The sequence below is a fragment of the Carassius gibelio genome, chromosome B24 (genome assembly GCF_023724105.1).
Source record: "Carassius gibelio isolate Cgi1373 ecotype wild population from Czech Republic chromosome B24, carGib1.2-hapl.c, whole genome shotgun sequence".
Lineage (NCBI taxonomy): Eukaryota > Metazoa > Chordata > Actinopteri > Cypriniformes > Cyprinidae > Carassius > Carassius gibelio.
The window spans coordinates 3069476-3088630 of NC_068419.1; the positions used below are offsets into that span (position 1 = coordinate 3069476).

General features: G+C 36.0%; 2 protein-coding genes across 5 annotated transcripts in view; both read right to left on the reverse strand.

Annotated features, from left to right (window-relative positions):
- Positions 1-3627: 3627 nt before the first annotated feature.
- telo2 (TEL2, telomere maintenance 2, homolog (S. cerevisiae)) lies at positions 3628-10748 on the reverse strand. Of its 3 annotated transcripts, none has more exons than XM_052595927.1 (21): positions 10631-10748; positions 9903-10245; positions 9545-9828; positions 8796-8864; positions 8557-8704; positions 8384-8486; positions 8223-8291; positions 7981-8122; positions 7768-7904; positions 7564-7658; positions 6992-7072; positions 6805-6893; positions 6114-6205; positions 5913-6029; positions 5718-5789; positions 5397-5561; positions 5237-5325; positions 5067-5166; positions 4121-4185; positions 3919-4034; positions 3628-3842 (listed from the first exon to the last, which is right to left on the reverse strand). In XM_052595927.1, the coding sequence occupies exons 2-21, from the start codon at positions 10184-10186 to the stop codon at positions 3730-3732; spliced, it is 2430 nt and encodes an 809-aa protein (XP_052451887.1). In that variant the 5' UTR covers positions 10187-10245; positions 10631-10748; the 3' UTR covers positions 3628-3729. The 3 variants fall into 3 exon arrangements, with proteins under 3 accessions (XP_052451887.1, XP_052451886.1, XP_052451885.1); XM_052595926.1 differs by having other exon boundaries at positions 10627-10744; XM_052595925.1 differs by having other exon boundaries at positions 10521-10661.
- Positions 10749-11747: 999 nt separating this feature from the next.
- rab11fip3 (RAB11 family interacting protein 3 (class II)) overlaps positions 11748-19155 on the reverse strand; it is a 29164-nt gene continuing 21756 nt past the window's right edge. For both annotated transcript variants that reach the window (XM_052595397.1, XM_052595398.1), the window contains 6 exons: positions 18478-18722; positions 16387-16468; positions 16068-16205; positions 15824-15979; positions 14255-14395; positions 11748-13659 (listed from right to left, as the gene is read on the reverse strand). In XM_052595397.1, the coding sequence (XP_052451357.1) occupies positions 13546-13659; positions 14255-14395; positions 15824-15979; positions 16068-16205; positions 16387-16468; positions 18478-18722 (876 nt within the window). In that variant the 3' untranslated portion in view covers positions 11748-13545. The remainder of the gene's footprint in view (positions 13660-14254; positions 14396-15823; positions 15980-16067; positions 16206-16386; positions 16469-18477; positions 18723-19155) is intronic.

Below are 19155 nucleotides of genomic sequence, written 5' to 3' on the forward strand. Positions count from 1 at the left end.
GGGGATTTTCTGGGTTTGACTTTGCGTGTGTGTGTGTGTGTGTGTGTGTGTGAGATCAGTGAGAACAGAAGAGAGTCAAGGACAGTCTGAATGAGAGGAAATGAACAGAGACACACATTACACTCCACTGTGACCCTGATTCCAGACTGACACTTGAGCGATGATAACATGAGAGGAATTCATTTCATTACATGCTCAGAAACTACTGGTTTGAATAATGGATAGCTCATCCGAAAAGGGTCAAAGAATCATGAAACAAAGTATTCTGCAAGTATATGAACTTGTTTTTAACATGATTGCTCTAAGAAATGTTTCCTGAGCAGCAAATCATCATATCAGACTGATTTCTGAAGATCATGTGACACTGAAGACCGGAGGAATGATGCTGAAGATACAGCTTTGATCACAGGAAATTACTTTTTGAAAACATATTTAAACAGTTATTTTAAGTTTTCTAATGAAAGGAACTCTTTCGGGTGAACTAAACTTCAAAAGGTGAAAAGGTTAAAAGTCATATAAACACATCCGAGAGTCCGTGCCACAGACAAACCCTACAGGGATCCGTCACAGTTCTTGAGAAAATCTGATCGTTAAAGATAAGCATCAATAGATCACTCAACTCAAGCTCTTTTCCTCTTCTCGCCGTTTCATCTGCTGCTAAAATGAACTGAAACAATACAGCAGGAATGTACAGAACACACACCCCGGGCATACAGTCATGGAAATCTGTGTCTTCTACGCTAGTGGTCTCATACACTCCGGCGTCTTTTGGGAAGCCGCTACACACACCTACATATAAACATCAGTAACCTTACAAGCACGCAAAGTACAATTACAATTCCCATTATAAACATGAAACGCACACACACCCTTCCCAAAAGCCACTTCTGTATATTTCATTCAAACAGGGAGACGGCAGTGTGTGTGTGTGTGTGTGTGTGTGTGTGTGTGTTTAGACCACAACATCCTCTCTGGAAATATGACAGGGAATTCATTTTGTGTCTGAAATCAATGACAGCACTCGTACAATAGAAACATCCGGCGCAATGACCATTACATTTATCAGTGGGAAATCATTTTTATAACGGAGATGTTTTTTACAAAGAATCTCCCTTTTCGCTGGAATGGATGGTAAATGGTGATCATGCCATCGTGCACGTCCTCCACAGAACGCAGAGAGTGTTTGACTCGACTCAGTCGAACACAAGGGGAACGTCTGTGTTTTAAATCCCAGTGAGCTGCCTAACTAGGTAGCACTTTTAGTTGTGACGGACCTATAAATTCACCAAGGCATTAACTGACTAGTATTTTGAGAAGATAATTTTGAGATGATCAGTACAGTGCTGTTGTTGTTAACTAAAACGAGTAGAAATAGTAAAATAATATACAAATATATAAATAAAATATAAATATTATATATAAAAAAATTGAAAATAAGAAATGTTGCCTGGTAACTAACTGAAATAATATAAGTAGAATACATTTTTTTAATTCATTTTTTGCATTCAGAAAAAAATTGTAAAAGGGTTAGAAATATAGATGCATACAGAATGACAGAAAGGGGAATGAAGGGGTGTCTGTATCTTGTTTGTATGTACCTTGTAGATATAATAGTAATACGGTGTATCTAAAGCCAGTAGAGAGAACAGCGTAGCCGGTTTAGGCTGTGAGTCCTGCAGGAGGACACCCTGTTCCTGTGACACAAAGAACGTCACCACCAACACGTCCTCCTGCCAGAAAGACAAAACCTTTTATATACACTTTAAATCAATTACTGTATTCAAGTCTATTTTGACCTGGAAGAGATACATAATTTTTTTTTTTTAAGCATAGCTTTTAGTATATATATATATGTATATATATATATATATATATATATATAAAAAAAACTGAAACAAGACTATAAAAATAAACATCATTTAATTTTTTCAGATTTTTTTAAAGACTTTTGAGAGAGACGATTTAATCAAATTTGTGTCTGTTCTGAATCAGGTGTAAATTCACATACAATCTAGGGACTAAAATATGTTTAAAAAAAAAATAAAATACAAAAGTTAGAGAAGCTTAAGTTTACACTGCTACACTTGTTTTTATTTTATGCAAAATATTTTACATAATAAGTCATAACTAATACGGACCAAAAAAAAAAGTTAAAAAAATCCATATAAAAAAATACAAATAATGAATCAACTGCTCCAAATATGAAGTTGACATCACAAAAAATTTGATTGATTATGAGTGTTTACCTAATTTATTACCTTATTTACATCGTACATACACATTGATATATTTATCATTCCACACCATCACAATATCCTGTACAAACAAATATGAAAATAACGTAGAATAATTTTTTTGATTTTTTTTTTTAATTTGCTACATTTTATTAATTGTATTGCTCATTTTAATATACATATTTTATAATTACATAATAAATATTCATTTATTTATTTTTACTTGCCAAAATATAAAAAATCATGTATTTAATCTTGTAAAATTTTAGAGAAAAAAAATGAATTACCGTTAAATGTATCGTCCCTTGGTGACTTTCACGGCTCTGATGTGTGTGTTCAGTACAGTAGGTGCTGAGGTTGGCCAGGCTGAGCTGTGTTGGTGTGAGCTGCACTGCTGCCATCTGCTGGCTGTAATGAGAACACATCACATGCTCTGACAGAATCACCACACAAGGGACACAGACTGAAGCAAGATTCACAGTTACTGTCTGTAGTAACCAATCACATGTCATAATGTGATAAATATCTAAAGCCACTGCTCACTTCACCTCTGCTGGTGTTTAGTTTCCAGTGTATTTTCGTGTCTCCTTTCTGATCACCCACAGTCAGCATGTCACACGACCCCAAGAACTTCTGTAGATGAAAACACAAAGATCCAGATTACTTCTGAACAAAATCACACTTGCAAAACCACCTACATTTGTGTTTTAGCACATGCCTTCATGAACTGTATTCAAGATATACATGTAATCAATAAGTGCATTGCTCTGGGAATCAAATCTATTAGCTTTTTTTATTTTATTTGATAAGAATTTGCTAAATGAGAGACATGAAAGACAAAACTGTTAAATAAATGCTGTAAAAAAAAAAAAAAAGCATAATAGTTTCCACAAAAATATACAAATATACAATAAGCAATACAACTTTGAGAATAATCAGAAAAGTTTCTTGACACACAACAACCATCGGAACACATGAAACTGCTGAGAAACTATACACATTTAGACGTATAGACAACCCCAAGAAGAAGCGTGAAGGGGCGGAGCTAAAACGTGAGCACTGCGTCTCAACCAATGAGGTGAAGCGAGTGGAATGTCTAATGAGGTGTGTTTTGTTATTATGGTTTGAGCTCATGTGGGGCATTAGGTTAACTACAGCTCGACAGTAGGAGTTTGTCATGAACAACCAACCCCTTTTGAACTTTTATTTGTAATTTCAAAAGAGATTATTGTAACCTTTATTTATTCCTTGTTGGATTTGGTGACCCTGCTATATATCTGCAGCTGTTCACATCAGACTAAAATGCTTTCTTCGACATCAAATGATGCATGAAATTTAGTTTTCCACAGCATAATATGAAAAAAACAACAACGTTGTTTTGCAAACAGAAGTCTTCAATGTCTCAAAGCTCTTTATTTTAGTCACTAAACATTTCATGAAACATGAACAATGCCATAGTAATTAGGGATGCAGGTCTTGATCATTAAATCCCTCCTCAGGTCTCCATATCTGGGATCTGCAGCTGTGTTTTGAGGTTTTTGTCCAGCAGCATTAAACTCTGTACTGCCAAACTCCTGCAGTCTGCGTCACAATCATTCTCTGCCACATCTGCACACAATAAGACATTTATGTATAACATATATATACCCAAAACACATACAGAGTCAGACAAGCACCATCTTACCTGCTAGCCAGGCTCTGGTCTCCATCAGGTCATCACCGAGTTCAGTGAGTAAGTTTTCAGCCGGCATGCTTAGAAACACAGCACAAACCGCAAACATGACGCCCCTCCGCACCATCCTACAGTTAAAGCCAGAGAGAGAGCATTAGATGAGCATTAGATCATGTGGACATGTTATATAATGCATCCTAGAACACAAACTTACTGGTCAGTGTGGAAGCGCACGACCCACACAAAATCCAGCAGAGCTCGGCCCATCTGAGACGCAACCTGAGCAAAAACAGCAGTGATTAGATAAAGTGCGCATCACTAACAGGACTGCACCATTCGGGGAATAAATCAAATAGTTTTTCATTTTTTATTCTAAATTGAGGTTTAAAATGCTATTTCAAATTTCACGTTTGCTGTGCTTGTTTGTAGAGCTGCCTACATTTTGTTATTATATATCAGCATGACTATAAAATAATAACTATAATTCATATTATTTCTAAATAAAAATATAGAATGATTCAAAATTAAAACAACACGGAATATTACTATTGTAACATTTGACTGTAAAATAAAATAGATTAATTATAATAAATAATAATTATTAATACTAAATAAATGAAATATGAAAAAACTAAATGTCACTGCTAAATAAAATGGAGAAATATAGAAAAAATAATTGACAAAATTTTGTGATTGCATGTCAGTATGGCTATAAAATAAGAAAATTATTATTATTACTTAATAAAAATATATAATATTCTGAATAAAAACTAAATACAAAATATTACTTTTTTAATATTCCACAGTAAAATAAATAGCATTTAATAATAATATAACAATAATACATTTGTATTACATTATAAAATTAAAACTACAGTACTGATATTTAATATTTAATTTCTCAGTTTTGAAACTTGTTCTTCTATTTACATTTAGCAGACGCTTTTATCCAAATGAGGACAGTGGAAACAATCAAAATCAACAAAAGAGCAATGATATACACAAGTGCTATAACAATTATATTTTATTATACAACGATTTTATTTGCATTCATAAAAAAGCTAAATTACTGCATTTATTTTCAAAAAGTGTAACATACTGCAGCATGTTTAATTCTGCACAGATTATGTAATGCATATCGTGTTCGTGTATGATTGTACCGGTGCATTGACGGCCAGGTGCATGAGCAGCCCAAGTGTGTGCAGCAGCCTTCCTAGCACCAGATGATCACCCCCCAGAAGGTCAAAGGTCACCTGTGGCCTATAACAAACCATGAAATCAGTGCAATAATGTAATACAAGCTAAAGAAATTGTGTGCACGCAAACAGACCTGTCATATTTCCTGAGCAGCGGGAAGAAGAAGTACCCAGCGACCGGAGCGTAGCGGTTGGGAACGGCTCTAACGGATTGAGTCCCACCCTGAACGACATCAATATTAGACATCTTTTCACTGTTAACATGTTAAGCGCACTTTTGTAAGGGCGTCTCACTTTGCTAATTCGCCTGGTTTTGCTCTGGATTCGTTTTTCTACGATCTGCCGCCAGTGTGTGATGTCATCACACTGCTCCAGAGGCATCACTGCACTGATTGGCTGAGCTCCAGTGTGCTTATCTGTGATTGGCTCAGACAGTTCCTGGGCAGAGAGAGCAAGGACCTGGAATAGTAGAAGTGATAGATTATTGATCCTTCAGAAATGATTTTTTATATGCTGATTTGGTGCTCAAGAAAATGTCAGATTATTATCAATGTGCCGCTTAATCATTTTGTGGAAAACATGACATTATTTCAGGATTCTTCGAATCGGTCTGACCTCCAGAATGTCCAGTCTCTGTCTCAGGCTGTAGTTGAGAGAGTAGAACTCTGTCGTCCAATAATCTACAACCTACAGAAGAAAAAAAGCAGTCACTTCCATGTGCTTCTATGTAGAGCTGAGTCCTCGTCTGATGTCATCGTCTGATGTATGATGTCATCGTCAGATGTCTGATGCCATCGTCTGATCTCTCACCGGTTTGACGTCTGTAACAGTGAGGGCCACCATGGCGTTCTGCCGGAGTGTGTGGAAGTGTGCTGTGCTGTATCTGTCCTCCAGGTGGAGCAACACTTTACCAAACTGAACACTCACCTGTGAACCACACACAAGCTAATGAGTCATTATGACATTTGTAAGAGTTTTAGCCATTAAAGGTCTGCTGCGATGACCTCTGACCTCTTGTGTGGCCTTCACGTTCTTCCTAAGAAGAGCTTCCGCAGCTTTCAGACTCAGTTCAACCCTTTCAGCATCATCAGACGACATTAACGCTGCAAATAGAGAAGATCTGGTCAATTCAATAACCTGAGAAATGATCTCAGATGAAACTGAACTGCAACTAGACACTTTCAGATCTTCGCTCTCAGGGCTATTATCCTCAACTCAAACTAAAACTATTAAAAACATTTTTGTTAGTTGAAATAAAGCTGCAAAAATAAGTAAATATTACATTTCAGTTAGTTATAACATTGAAACATTTTCATTAGTTTAAAACACAAAAATTACTAAAATTATACACACACACATACATATATACACACACACACACACATATATATATATATATATATATATATATATTAATATATTATTAGATCAAAAAAATTAATTGCTGGAAACTAGAAATAAAATAAATAAAAATTTTAAGTGAACAAACAACATATATAATGAAAATGAAATCTAACTTGTGTTAAAGAAAACTAAAAAAATAAAATAAAAAAGACTTAAAACTGAAAATATTTAAAAATAAAAGCTACCACAATATATATATATATATATATATATATATATATATATATATATATATATATATATATATATATAAAACAACAATAATAGTAGGTCAATAATGCTAAAGAGTGTAGATCACCTTCCAGACAGTCTCTGATGTAACGGGGTGGTGCTGATTTCTTCTTCTCCTGATCAGCTGACATGTCATATGGAGTCAGATCATCATCACTTAGACCATAGAGATGACATTTGAAGAGAAATGTTATTAGCGAGCAACACCACTGAACTTACAGGTCTCGTGTGTGTTTATGACAGTGTAGATGTACCTGTCCAGTTCAGAATCAGCCTCCGGCTCCGGCTCCGCTGACTGACCTGCTGAACCCTCAACTACAGACTCTGGTGGAAGACTGAGACAACAATAAGGTGTCACATGGAGCTCATATACATTTCAAAAGAAGTTCAAAATTGCATGGTAAGAAAAAAAAAGTTCGGGCTAAATTAAAAAAATTTTTATTGCAAAAACCAGTAAAAATTACCAAACGTTTGCAAACATTACAAACTCAATAAATATGCAGTTTAACTTCACAAAAAAATCCTTTAAATGTTAAGGTGTACAGAACAGGAATTACAAATAGTAGTGAAAACAAACAAATTATAGTGGCTTTCCATATAAATGACATTTATTATAAATCCCAAGACTAAACAAATGTGTTTCAAGTGATTGTGGGAAATGTGCCATTCAAATAAACTTTAATGCTGAATGAATCCAGATGTTTTCCTTGCTTGACATTAACTGCATTATATAAGTTGCTTTGAAATATAAGCCACGGCATGTTTCAGCCGATTTAACAAATGTACTAGAAAACACAAGATGCTGATGTGAAGTGTGTGTTTTTACCTGGTGGAGGTATCAGGCTGGTGTTGCTCATCATCCTCAACAGATGGAGAGTCCACCAATGACTTCAGCTCTGTGATCTCCTCATCCGGCTCATACTGACACATAAAACAGCTGCATTAGCATTGAAAGAGTCAAGGACTGAAACAAATCTCTCAAGTTCACAACTGTAGTCAATCTAAATGTTTAAAGATCCAAAAGGCTCACCTGGAATTTTAATTGTGATCCTGGTGTGTCTAATTTGTGACTGAGACACTCGCCCACAACCATTCCCATCCGACGAATACGCTCAATATTGCTGTCCAGGCGACACTGGACACCTCCCAGCATGCACTGCAGCATCTCTGTTGGACACAAAACCTCATAATAAACCAGAAAACTGCAGCTGTACATGCATTTGAATGTGTGCGTATGCATTACCTTGCCGTAGCTCTTGTGTTTCAGCGTGGTCGAGGAAAGACACACACAGCAGTAGAACTTTACTGACGTACAGCTGCTGTTCAACAGATGTGTGTTTCACGGCACTGCTGTTACACCACACCTGACACACACTCCGAAGGACCTACACACACCAGTTAGAACTCCTCTTAAACAACGTCTTTTACATACAAAAAAAGACTTCTTAGAATTAAAACTAGTGACACAACAGACCATCATCATACCTGTTTAAGCAGCGTCCTGCGCTCTGAATCCAGAGCCAAATAACCAAGAACAGACTTTAACAACCGAGTCTGAATTTAAGGAGAAACCAAAGATTTCTGGTATTACAATCTTCATAAAAATATTGTGTTTTAACAAAGAATTCTTTTATTTCTCCACTCACTGGATGCTGGTACTGCTGCAGTAACAGTTTATGAGTGAGAACAAACTGAGCTTTCTTATTGGTCACCACCAGGTTTCCCATCAGCCTGGACACAGCAGCCGCCCTGAAACACACACTCATGTTAGAGTCGACTAACAACTCATTCATTACCGTTAATGGACCTCCTCTTTTACCCGCTGAGGTTGCGTATGAGTCCTGTGATGACACACTCTGTGCACCTTTCTGGAACCTTCTCCAGCAGTCTCTGCGTCACACGCTGCCACAGCGGGTCCACACGGGTCAGGGATGAGAGCCGAGGGGCCAGAGTCTCAAAAATCTGAGCTACACACACACATACACACACGCAGACCCTAATGCAGCAGACTGGTTGCAATCAGTGGAAAAGCATTAGTAACTTAAAAATAAAGCTTACCGCTGTATCCTTGAATACACACTTTTCCCAACACTTGAGCCACAAACCCAAGAGAGCAGTCATGTCCCGCTACACCAGAGAGATACACATGAGATATACAAAAAAAAATAGATGGACATCAAATATGCATTCAATTATGCGGTAGATGCACCAGTGCATTAAAATTCACAGTGGTTGCAATGATGCATTAAAATATGCAGTGATTATGAAGCATGAAAATATCCAGTGGTTATAATGATGCATTAAAATTTGATGTTGTTGTAACAATGCATTAAAATATGCAATGGTTGCATCGATACATGTAGTTTTGCCATCACATATTAAAATATGCAAGTGTTGTAATGATGCATTCAAATCTGCAGCGGTTTTAAGGATTCATTAAAATATGAAGTGGTTGCAGAGGTGCATTAAAATATGCAGTGGCTGTAATTATGCATTAAAATAGAATACGGTTGCAACAATGTATGAACATTTTATGTGGCTGCAATGATACATTCATATATAATGCATAATATGCAGTGATTACAATGATGCATTAAAATGTGAGTAGTCTTTGCTTGATGCACTAAAAAAATATTGGTTGCAATGGTTCTGTAAATTATGTAATTTCTGCTATGATGCTTTAAAATATGCAGTGATGCTTTACAAATGTGGAGGTTGCAACTATGCATTAAAATTTGAAGCGGATGCAATGATACTTTATTTATTCCTTTATTTACAAGTATTTCCACCCTGAATGTGTGTGATACCTCTGAGAGCGTGGCATGTCTTCTCCAGTGTGTCCAGTATGCTGGTGGCCAGCAGCAGGTAGTACTGCTGTGGTAGGAAGGCGTCAGGTGTGTTTGCATGCAGATGGTTGCAGGTAATAGAGGGCAGAGCTGCGAGGTGGCTGATGATGATGGTCTCTCTTAGCTGGGCAGTGTCTGAATAGGCTCCACCCACCTCACATCTGGACCACAACAACACCTGTAGACGACCAGCAGAGAGGAACTTCTCCAGTACGGACGCACTCTGCTCCAGACCCACACTCTCTCTGTGTGTGGAAAAGAGACACAACACATCATTAGTACAGATAGGCCAGATGATAGATAGATTGTGATGTCATACCCTGTGGAGCTGATGGTGTCCAGGAGAAGCAGCAGTGTTTGGTCCGGTGGACCCTTGAGGAACATCTCATCCCAAAGCTTCTTGATCTCCTTATCTCCACACCATCGGCTGAACCAGTGCGCGCTCACCAGCACCTGGATCGCGTGAGTGAAGTGATGGCGCGTGAACTCGCTGTCCTCTAGGTAGCGCGCGACTGTGCGCAGCGCGTGCACGATCTCCGCGGAGTCTCGTGAGGTGGAGAGAGTCCTCAAGCACAAGCCCACCTCAGTACCAGCTGAGCCCATGACGTCACGGAACCGATGCTTGGCTGAAGATCCAGTTCAATGCAGCATCACTTTTGCAACTGAATAAATACGATATTAGTGTCTACACTGAGCAGCTGGACGAAGGCTGGTCATATCAGGATACTTAAAAAATATGTTAATGTACCACGATCTTTCCTTAATATTCCAATTATTTTTGGCAAAAAAGTAAATTCTATACATTTGTCCCATACGATATATTGTTGGCCATTGCTACAAATATAAATACACCCGTGCTACTCATGACTGAGTACTTGTTGTCCAGGGTCACATATAATATTTTAAATGAAAACACAAGATGCAGTTGTTGACTAACAGTAACGTATTAGAGCTGCAGAACTGCAACACCTCATGGGATAACTATATACACCCTATATGAATAGCATAATGTTAATATGTTTATAGCTATATAGTAAACATACTTGCCGAGTTAACTTGGTTATAGTTTAAGTCATTCCGTTATATTAAATCATGAAATATCTGGCAGCGTCAGTCGTGTTGACATAGCTCCACGTGATTGCGCTCTAATAGATGTCCGTGTAGAAGCAGACCGTCAGAACAAACGTTCCTATAGTAACTCAGTTCCATAACAGTTCACTAGATGGCGCTACAGGACACGTAAACCCTCTACGGCTTATTGTATTTTAGTTAATTACTTTTTGTTAATTAATTTATAATCAGGTTAATAAAGAATAAGTAAATCAATCCTAACAAAGCCATTTGTACTTCCCAAAAACTGAATAGTATTTAAAAATAAGTAGTTTCCCCTTATATGTGAATAAACAGCATAAATATTGAAATTATTATATTATTAATATAAATTAATCAGCTATATTTAAACTAATTACTAATAAATTAACTAATATATGCACTATGTATATATTATGTATGCATATGTATTATATGATGGGTAACAGCATTTAGTTGATATTAACTGAAACTTAATTAAACAGAACCCATGTGACTAATGAAAATAAGCAACTGATCAGTATTGTTTGTTACTTGAATGGGCGAGACTTCCGGTGCCATCCGCCTCCAGTTTTTTTACTTGTATAAAAACAACCCGTCATGCTGCTTGATATTGCTAAATTATAATTATTAATAAATTATAATTCAAATTTTATATATATATATATATATATATATATATATATATATATATATATATATATATATATATATATATATATATATATATATATATATAGTTTTAATTTATTATAAACACACTGATTTGTATATCAAATAGTTTTACCGTTTATGACATAGGCCGAGGAATTTCAATAATTGCATCTGCTTTTAAAAAAGTCTTTCCATTTTATTTGTTTTCATTTATGTGCACAGTTTGCTGTACAAGCTCAAAAAAGTACATGGGTGTGTAATTGTATGGTGTTGAGTTGCAAAATAGGCCCAACAATATGTCTCTCTGATCAATGTTAAGCATAAGGACGTGCATTTTCACTTGTATTTCTATTCTTTTCTATTTTGGTGTTTGTGTGAAGTAGGCTAAATGATGCATAAAAAAGAACCATCCACAAATAAATTATTTGCACTTAATTTATTGGTGACTAATTTTATTTTCACTTGTATTTTAACCTTCATACAATTATTTGAAAATCTATAAGACCCCGAACAATAAAAGATACATCTTATGGTGGGGGGCATCTTCAAAAGAAAGCAAAACATTCAACAGAAGACAATACTGATATCTTTCATTTATACAATAACCTTAACGAGTAAACATTTCTTATTTTATTTTTTTTACAATTGTATCCTTCATTACTAGGAGTCGTTTTTTTGTTTGTTTTATTAACATGTATTTATAACTATCATTAGTCTTTTATTACAGTCTAAGTGGCAAGCAGAACTCCTAAGCGGTGAAATGTTGTCTTTGGACACTAAAAATGCGTGTTGACATATCTTAAATCATATACAACAGCTGTTTAACACAAGACAGGTCAAGAGCAGTAGATTCAACTCTTTCCTAATTGTCTCTGTAAGGAAATTAAGGAAAGAGACAGACGGCGGGAAACGCGCGTATTCAAAAATATACAGAAGCAACGTTCCCGCGCTTTAAGGTATATCAGTCATAACAGTAGCTTTAAAACAGCCATACAGACGTCACGTGACAGCAGCGTCTTCGAATGTTCATCGTCTTATAAGAAAAAACTGATAGGATGGGTTTTAAAACCAGTGGGGAAAGAAAAATGTGAACTGCAGCGTGCTTTTCCACAATCCAAAAATCTTTCATTTAAACTCTCCACTGGATTTTCCAGAGAAATAAAAAAATCAAACATGCTTGTTCCGGATGAGTGGGATGTACTTCCATAATGGCGCGCTGGAACAGATGAAAAGAGACCGATCAAGTGGAAGACAAAATTAAACGGAATCTTAATTCCATTTGTCCATACAAATACGATTCCAAGAACGAAAAATACAAACGTTCTAGATCGATATTTACACCAGATTTCACCAGAGAGATAAAATTTGAAAAGCAGAAAGAAGCCAGTAATTTTTTTCCCGCGTGTCAGTTAACGGTTCGATTTCCTTTCAGTGCTTCAAGTGTCCACTTCATTTTCCCGACAACATCGATAGAACAACTTCATTTTCTTTCAAAAAATTTAAATAGCAAACAATATTTTCTCAAAAAATAAAATGAACCAGAGTGCAATGAACATTTCCAGTGAGTTTTAAAGAGTCTTCTGTACAGAAAATCAAAGTCTTTTGGAAAGAATCCGACATGAGGCAGCTGACGAATATCCTCCGCAAACATTTTTTTGCAAAGGACCGATTACCTTACCCACAATGCAACACTGCGAGCTCCCTTGGTGGGCGTCGGCCTCTCTTGATCCTTTGCCTTCTGCATCATTGTAATAAATAAGAATTTTAAGAAGAAAAAAACCCACTAAACTGAAACTGAAAACAGCACTAACATTCTTAAAAAAACTCATTTAGGAGCTTTAATCGTACGCACACGCTCAACCCTCAGGTCAGCAAATGTCCCTCACATGGGCTAACGTTGTGACTGCCTAAACCAGACTTACACTGGTAACTTAAACTAGTTTCTTACAATGAAATCCAGTCTATTAATTGTGAACACATATACAGAGGGAATGGGCACCTCAATCCCAAAACAGAGGGAAGTCACAGGAACCGAAGGACAGGGCTTCACACACACACACACACACACACACACACACACACATTCAACTAACAGTGCTCTGAATTATTAAATTATTTGATCAAAATAATGATTGAAATCTTCATATCATCTGCAAGTCTGTTCTTTAAGCCTCTCGCCTCCCATTTCAGTTCATAAATCAGGGTCGTTGCCATAATGATTATTTGACCTCCAGGATGGAGGGGTTACACTCCATGATGGCGACGATGATGCGGTCGATGTAGTCCTGCAGGCGGAAGTTGATCTCCTCCTGTTTGTGGATGGCCTCCATCAGCTGTACACAAACATGCTAAATATCACAAAGTGTTCATATCAATAGCATACATAATGGTGCGTTCACACCAGACACGAATGAAGTGTTAAGCGCGAGTGATGTACATGTTAAGTCAATGCAAAGACATCCTGCGGTGTGAAAGATGCAAATGAGGCGGTGTGAAAGACGTGATTCGCGCAAATGACGCGGTGCAAATTGAGCGTTTCGGGTGAGACGAGTTGAAATATCTGAACTTTGGCGAAAATTTGCACCGCGTTAACCAATCAGGAGCTTGCTCTGGTAGTGACGTCATATTTGAGAGTAAAACAACTACATTCTCGCCTGAAATACTTCTAAAACTACATTTCATGACACAATAACAGTAATATTTTGAAATTTATCCAAATAAATGGTGGTTGAAATCACAATGCTGCGTGAGCTCAACTGGCAGAAGCCCCTCCCATGACGCAAATTCGTTGTGAAGTGAATTTCATGCACGAATGAAGCGAATAAACTCAAAATGTTCAAGCATCCAACTATGTGCAAATAGCGCGATTTATTCGTGCAAGTTGCGTCTGGTGTGAACGCACATTAAGCATAACAGTGTGATACAGACCTCAGCGCGGGAGACGTTGTTGATCTCGGCAGCGAGTGACTCTGAGAGTGACTCTGAAAACAGACTCTTTGCTCCCTGGATGCTCAGATTTATGATCTGACCGTTCAGCTCGTCGTTCTGCTCCTTCAGACTGCGGTTATCCTGCACACAGAGAGAGAACCACAACATAGATACTTGACCTGTTTTACAAGTTTGAGTCTTGGCCCTGTTTTTATCTATTGAGTCAATGTGGAATAATTAGTGTCTGTTTACCCTTTTGAGACTTCTGGGTTTGTGTTTACCAATTTGGGCCTGTTTTTATCTGTCTTAGTTAACCAGTTTGAGTCTTGGGTCAGTCTTTACCTGTTTTTAGTCTGTGTTTACTAATTAACAGTCTGTTAATGGTTTGAGTGTGTTTACTAGTCTGAATTTACCAGTCATGGTTGTGTAGTTATCTGAGGGATAACTAATTTGATTCTGTTCACCTGTTTGAGTTATTTTAGTTTGTGTTTCCCTGTTTGAATCTGTGTTAACTACCAGATTAATTCCTGGGTCAGTCTTCGTCTGTTATTCAATCAATCTTGAATAACTTTATTCTGTTTACCTGTTTAAGTCTTCAGGGTTTGTGTTTATTGACCAGTTGTCTCCTATGTTGACCAGTTTGGGCCTGTGTTTTACCTTTCTGTGCCTGTTTACATGTTTGAATTTCTTTTTTGAGTTTGTGTTTAGCTGTTTTAGTTAGTGTTAGCATTTTGAGTCAGTTTACCTGTTTAAATCTTTTTGAGTCTGGGTTCATCTGTTTTAAACCAAACTTTCTTTTTTTTTTACCAAAAAGTCTGTTTTTCTTGTTCTTCTTTGTTTTTAAGTCTTTTATTTAAGTCTGTGCTTCAGTCTGTGTTAACCAGTTTAACCTGTTAACCTGCACCCCCCATTTCGGGACTCTGAAAATCAGAAAATGATTTAAAATTGTAACAGTTCCTTACAACAGTGTGATACACACACAATGTGTGTTTGGTGTCTTTGAAAAGAGGACCCTTTGGTCTTTACTATCCATCATCCAGTTAATAATGCTCAAAAAGAAAAAAGAAAAAAAGTTATAGACACTGAACCCTTATGAAACAAAAATATATTGCAGTATATTGGAAAATATCATGTAATATATTAGGCATATATTCTTATATATATTTATTCATTTCCAATATATTGCAATATATTGAAAGCAGCAATCGTTTGTATATTTTGCAATATATTATATAATATATGTACCATCAATATATTATTAAATGTATTCAAATATATAAAATATTAGAAAATAAAAAGGGAAAATAATATATTAAAATATATCACAATATATTTTAAGAAATATATTGGTAAATATATTTTCCTTTCGTAAGGGAACTGTCTTGAAAAAAAACTGTACCACACTGATTCATGACATTTCATGAGTTTATATTTCAAATCTGAAGAAGATGCCATGTAAAATGAGATTTAAGTCCGTTTGAGGAAAAATTGCCACCAAATGTATGGAAGAGTTCTATAAACTATTTTTTAATTCTAAAACACTAGTTTGATAGTTGAGTGTGTTTGTACCTGTTTGAGTCTGCGTATCTCCTGCTCCAGTTCGTTCTCTTTCATGTGAGTGTTGTATTCCTGCAGGCCGGAGCTGGCCGATCGGCCTCTTCTCGCTTCAGTCTCCAACTTAAACAGCTGCAGGTGTTCCAGCTGCTTTCTTAAGTCCTCGATCAACTACACACACAGAGAAGCCATTAACAGTCAGGGCTGTGCTGAACAACCATGTGACCGCACCTACAAAGACAAACAGTAGACATCTCACCCCCTGAGTGCACTCCTTCTCTTTCTGGTTTGTGTGACGTTCATGGCTCAGTTTGTCGGTCATTTTCCTGCGAGATTCGATTTCTTCAGTCAGTCGATCTGTGATGTCGTCGACCTCATCCTGAAGTTTCCTCTTTTCCTGAAAAAAAATGACTCCACCTTAGACACCGCTTGGACTTTTTTTTTGTCTAAAACAATGAATAAAAATAATTTTAAAATAGGTTTGATGGTCATTAACTCTTCTTAATTCATTCAGCAAACAGGTCATGCTGGACTCTGTATGTGATCTACAGACACGTATTAGACTCGTGTGTTGGTACCTCCTCGAGTCTCTCAATGTTGGCTCTCAGACAGGGAACACATGACCTCAGCTCACTGTTCTCCTCATCCAACTGATTCAACCTGAACACATCGGGCAAACAGACAAAAATGCACCATATTATTTTCTTTTGGGGCAGAGCGCACAATGAAAACATTCAGACACAATACTGGGTGAGAGAAAACAAAAGTCATGTTAACACAGCCGGATTATATTAAACGTCAAGCCAAGTAATCTCAGAGCAACTTCAAACCAAACCAATCAAATTTAATTAATGCCTTTCTCCACTAGATGGCAGATGGCAAACATCTTATCTTCACACAGAAGAGTTACAAATGAACACTGAAACCTATAAAGCGTTCTTGAATTTGTTCAGATGTAGGGTTATTTTAAGTATTATTTATATACTGTTTATCAACATTTTAAACTGGCTTTTCTTTTTATATTTCCAGTTTGTTTTATTAATGTTCTATTTTTTTTCTATGCAGCTTTAATTTATTTTTATTTCAACTTTAGTTTTAGTAATTTTATTATATAAACTAAACTTACTTTTATTCACTTAACTGCTACATTTCAAAACGTTAAAAGTTAAAAATAGATATATATTTCAGTTTTGTGTAAATTAAAAACTTTATTTATTATAATTGTTTTACATTTTATTAGTATTAGTTAACAACAACAACACTATAATCATCCTGGAATATATGAAGAGTGAGAAACAGTGTTTGTTGCATGTGATGCACGTCTTCATATTTCTCTGCTATTATAAGACCCTGAAGAGACATTACCTGGACTAATGAGTTTCTCAGGAGGACTGTTAGTATCATTACACCTCCCCAAATGTGCTTAACAGTATGTGCTGCAAGACTTAAGAAGCACACAAGTCTCTGAACTCATCTGATCTTGTAAATGTTTCGCAAATAAAATTTTTATGTTTTATTTATTTTGCAATAAAACTGAATGTTGTTGCAAATTGTGCAAAAAGTAACAATATTTACCTGGATAATATAAATGAAGATTTATCAAAATTAAAAGAAAAAGACAATCTTGGAATCATCAGTTAAAATCCCCAACCCACCAGCAGTGTTGGGTGTTACGAATCACTAAGTAATGAGTTACTCTAATTTAATGACCTTTCCCTTAAAAAGTAAAGCAAGGGATGACTCTTATTTTTCCCTGCATTTTAATAACAGTTACTTCTACTGTGATTAAACTGTGTATAGTCTGTAAAACATTTATACACAACACAACAGTGGATTTAACATCAAAATTTAAAGTCTAACCTTAAATTGCATGCTTTTAATGTACCCTTCACTTTAAAACCTTTGGTGAGTTAATAAATATATTGGTAACACTTTAGTGTCAAATCCTCATTATTAACTAGTTGGCTATTAACTTGAATATTACTAGGATTTTGGCTATTTATTATTACGTCAAAAGCACATATTAATGTCTTATTCTGCAAGACCTTATTCGAAATCCTTAATCCTACCCAATTCCTTCATAAACTTAACAACTAATTAAGTATTAATAAACAGTAATTGAGTCAAAAGTCATAATTATTAGTTAGTTAATAGTAAGCATTTGACCATATGAGTAACCAGAATAATGTATTTACTTGTCGAGATTGATATAGGATTTAGAAAGTAATAAGTAATTAAATACTTTTTGGAGAGAGTAATTTGTACAGTAATCTTATTACACTGTTGAAGATGTAATTAGTAACTAGTAAGTATTAATTATTTTTTTTAGAGTAACTTACCCAACACCGTCAACCAGTAACATTAGTCCTAATATAAAGCTGGTATTGCATATTAATATTGCATAGAAATTTGAATCTAATAAATATTTTTCAAGGACGTATAAAAATGTAATTTTATTTAGTTACAATTATTTAAATTATAAATAATTGTACATTTTTGTGGCAGGGAAAGTGTGAATTTTTGCTGTTGAACCCTGATAAGTTTGTTGCAATTTTGTCCAAACTAGACATAAATAAATCCTGCATGAGACATGTTGTTGGTTGCTCACAGGAGATCTGCTCAAAATCCTATTTCAGATGAATCATTAAAGCTGTTGTGTCTGGCCTCACCTGGCCTGGAGGTTCTCGATCTCCAGGTCTCTCTCTCGCTGGAGTTTGTTCAGAGCATCTCTGTGTTTACGTGTGTGCATGAGTAAGTTGTCCTCCTCACGCAGCTCCTGCTCCTTCAGCTGTTCCTCCAGAGCATTTGCGCGGTGGACGAGAGTGAGGTTCTCCTGCCGCAGACGTGCATGCAGCTCTTCGCTCTCCGACGAGTCCTTCTCCAGCTCACACACGCGCTTCTCCAACAGCAACACCTGCAGGACAGACACAGCCTTCGTTCCTCATGCAAATCACTCTAGCATTCACAAAACATGTTTTTCCATTATGTTCATGTCAAGTTAATAATTAAGCATTTTTGACTGCACTGTTACAGTCGGATGAGAACAAAACTTGAACCGAACTGCGTTGCTTTATGAGTGAATAGCGTAATATATTTTTGTTTTAAACTGAATATAGATGTTGCAAATTTCGTCAAATTCTTGGAATCATCTGTTGAAATAGATCTAAATTACACCAGTAACATATTCCAACCAAAGTGTCTTTTATGAATTTAAACTGTCATAATATCCAGCTGTTACTGCATACTAAAAAAATAGTTTTATTTTAATCCAATAAACATGTTGCAAAAATAAAGCATCATTTTGATGCACAGAAACTGAGAATGTAGCAGAAAAAAATTAAATTAAA

What these genes read in the sequence shown, in the direction of transcription:
- telo2 (XM_052595927.1), bottom strand. Translation starts at nt 10,186, where the DNA reads ATGGGCTCAGCTGGTACTGAGGTGGGCTTGTGCTTGAGGACTCTCTCC. An exon ending in GACATGCCACGCTCTCAGAG is followed by an intron (nt 8,865 to 9,544) that starts GTATCACACACA and finishes TCTCTGGTGTAG; the next exon opens with CGGGACATGACTGCTCTCTT. An exon ending in AACACAAGAGCTACGGCAAG is followed by an intron (nt 7,905 to 7,980) that starts GTAATGCATACG and finishes TGTGTCCAACAG; the next exon opens with AGATGCTGCAGTGCATGCTG.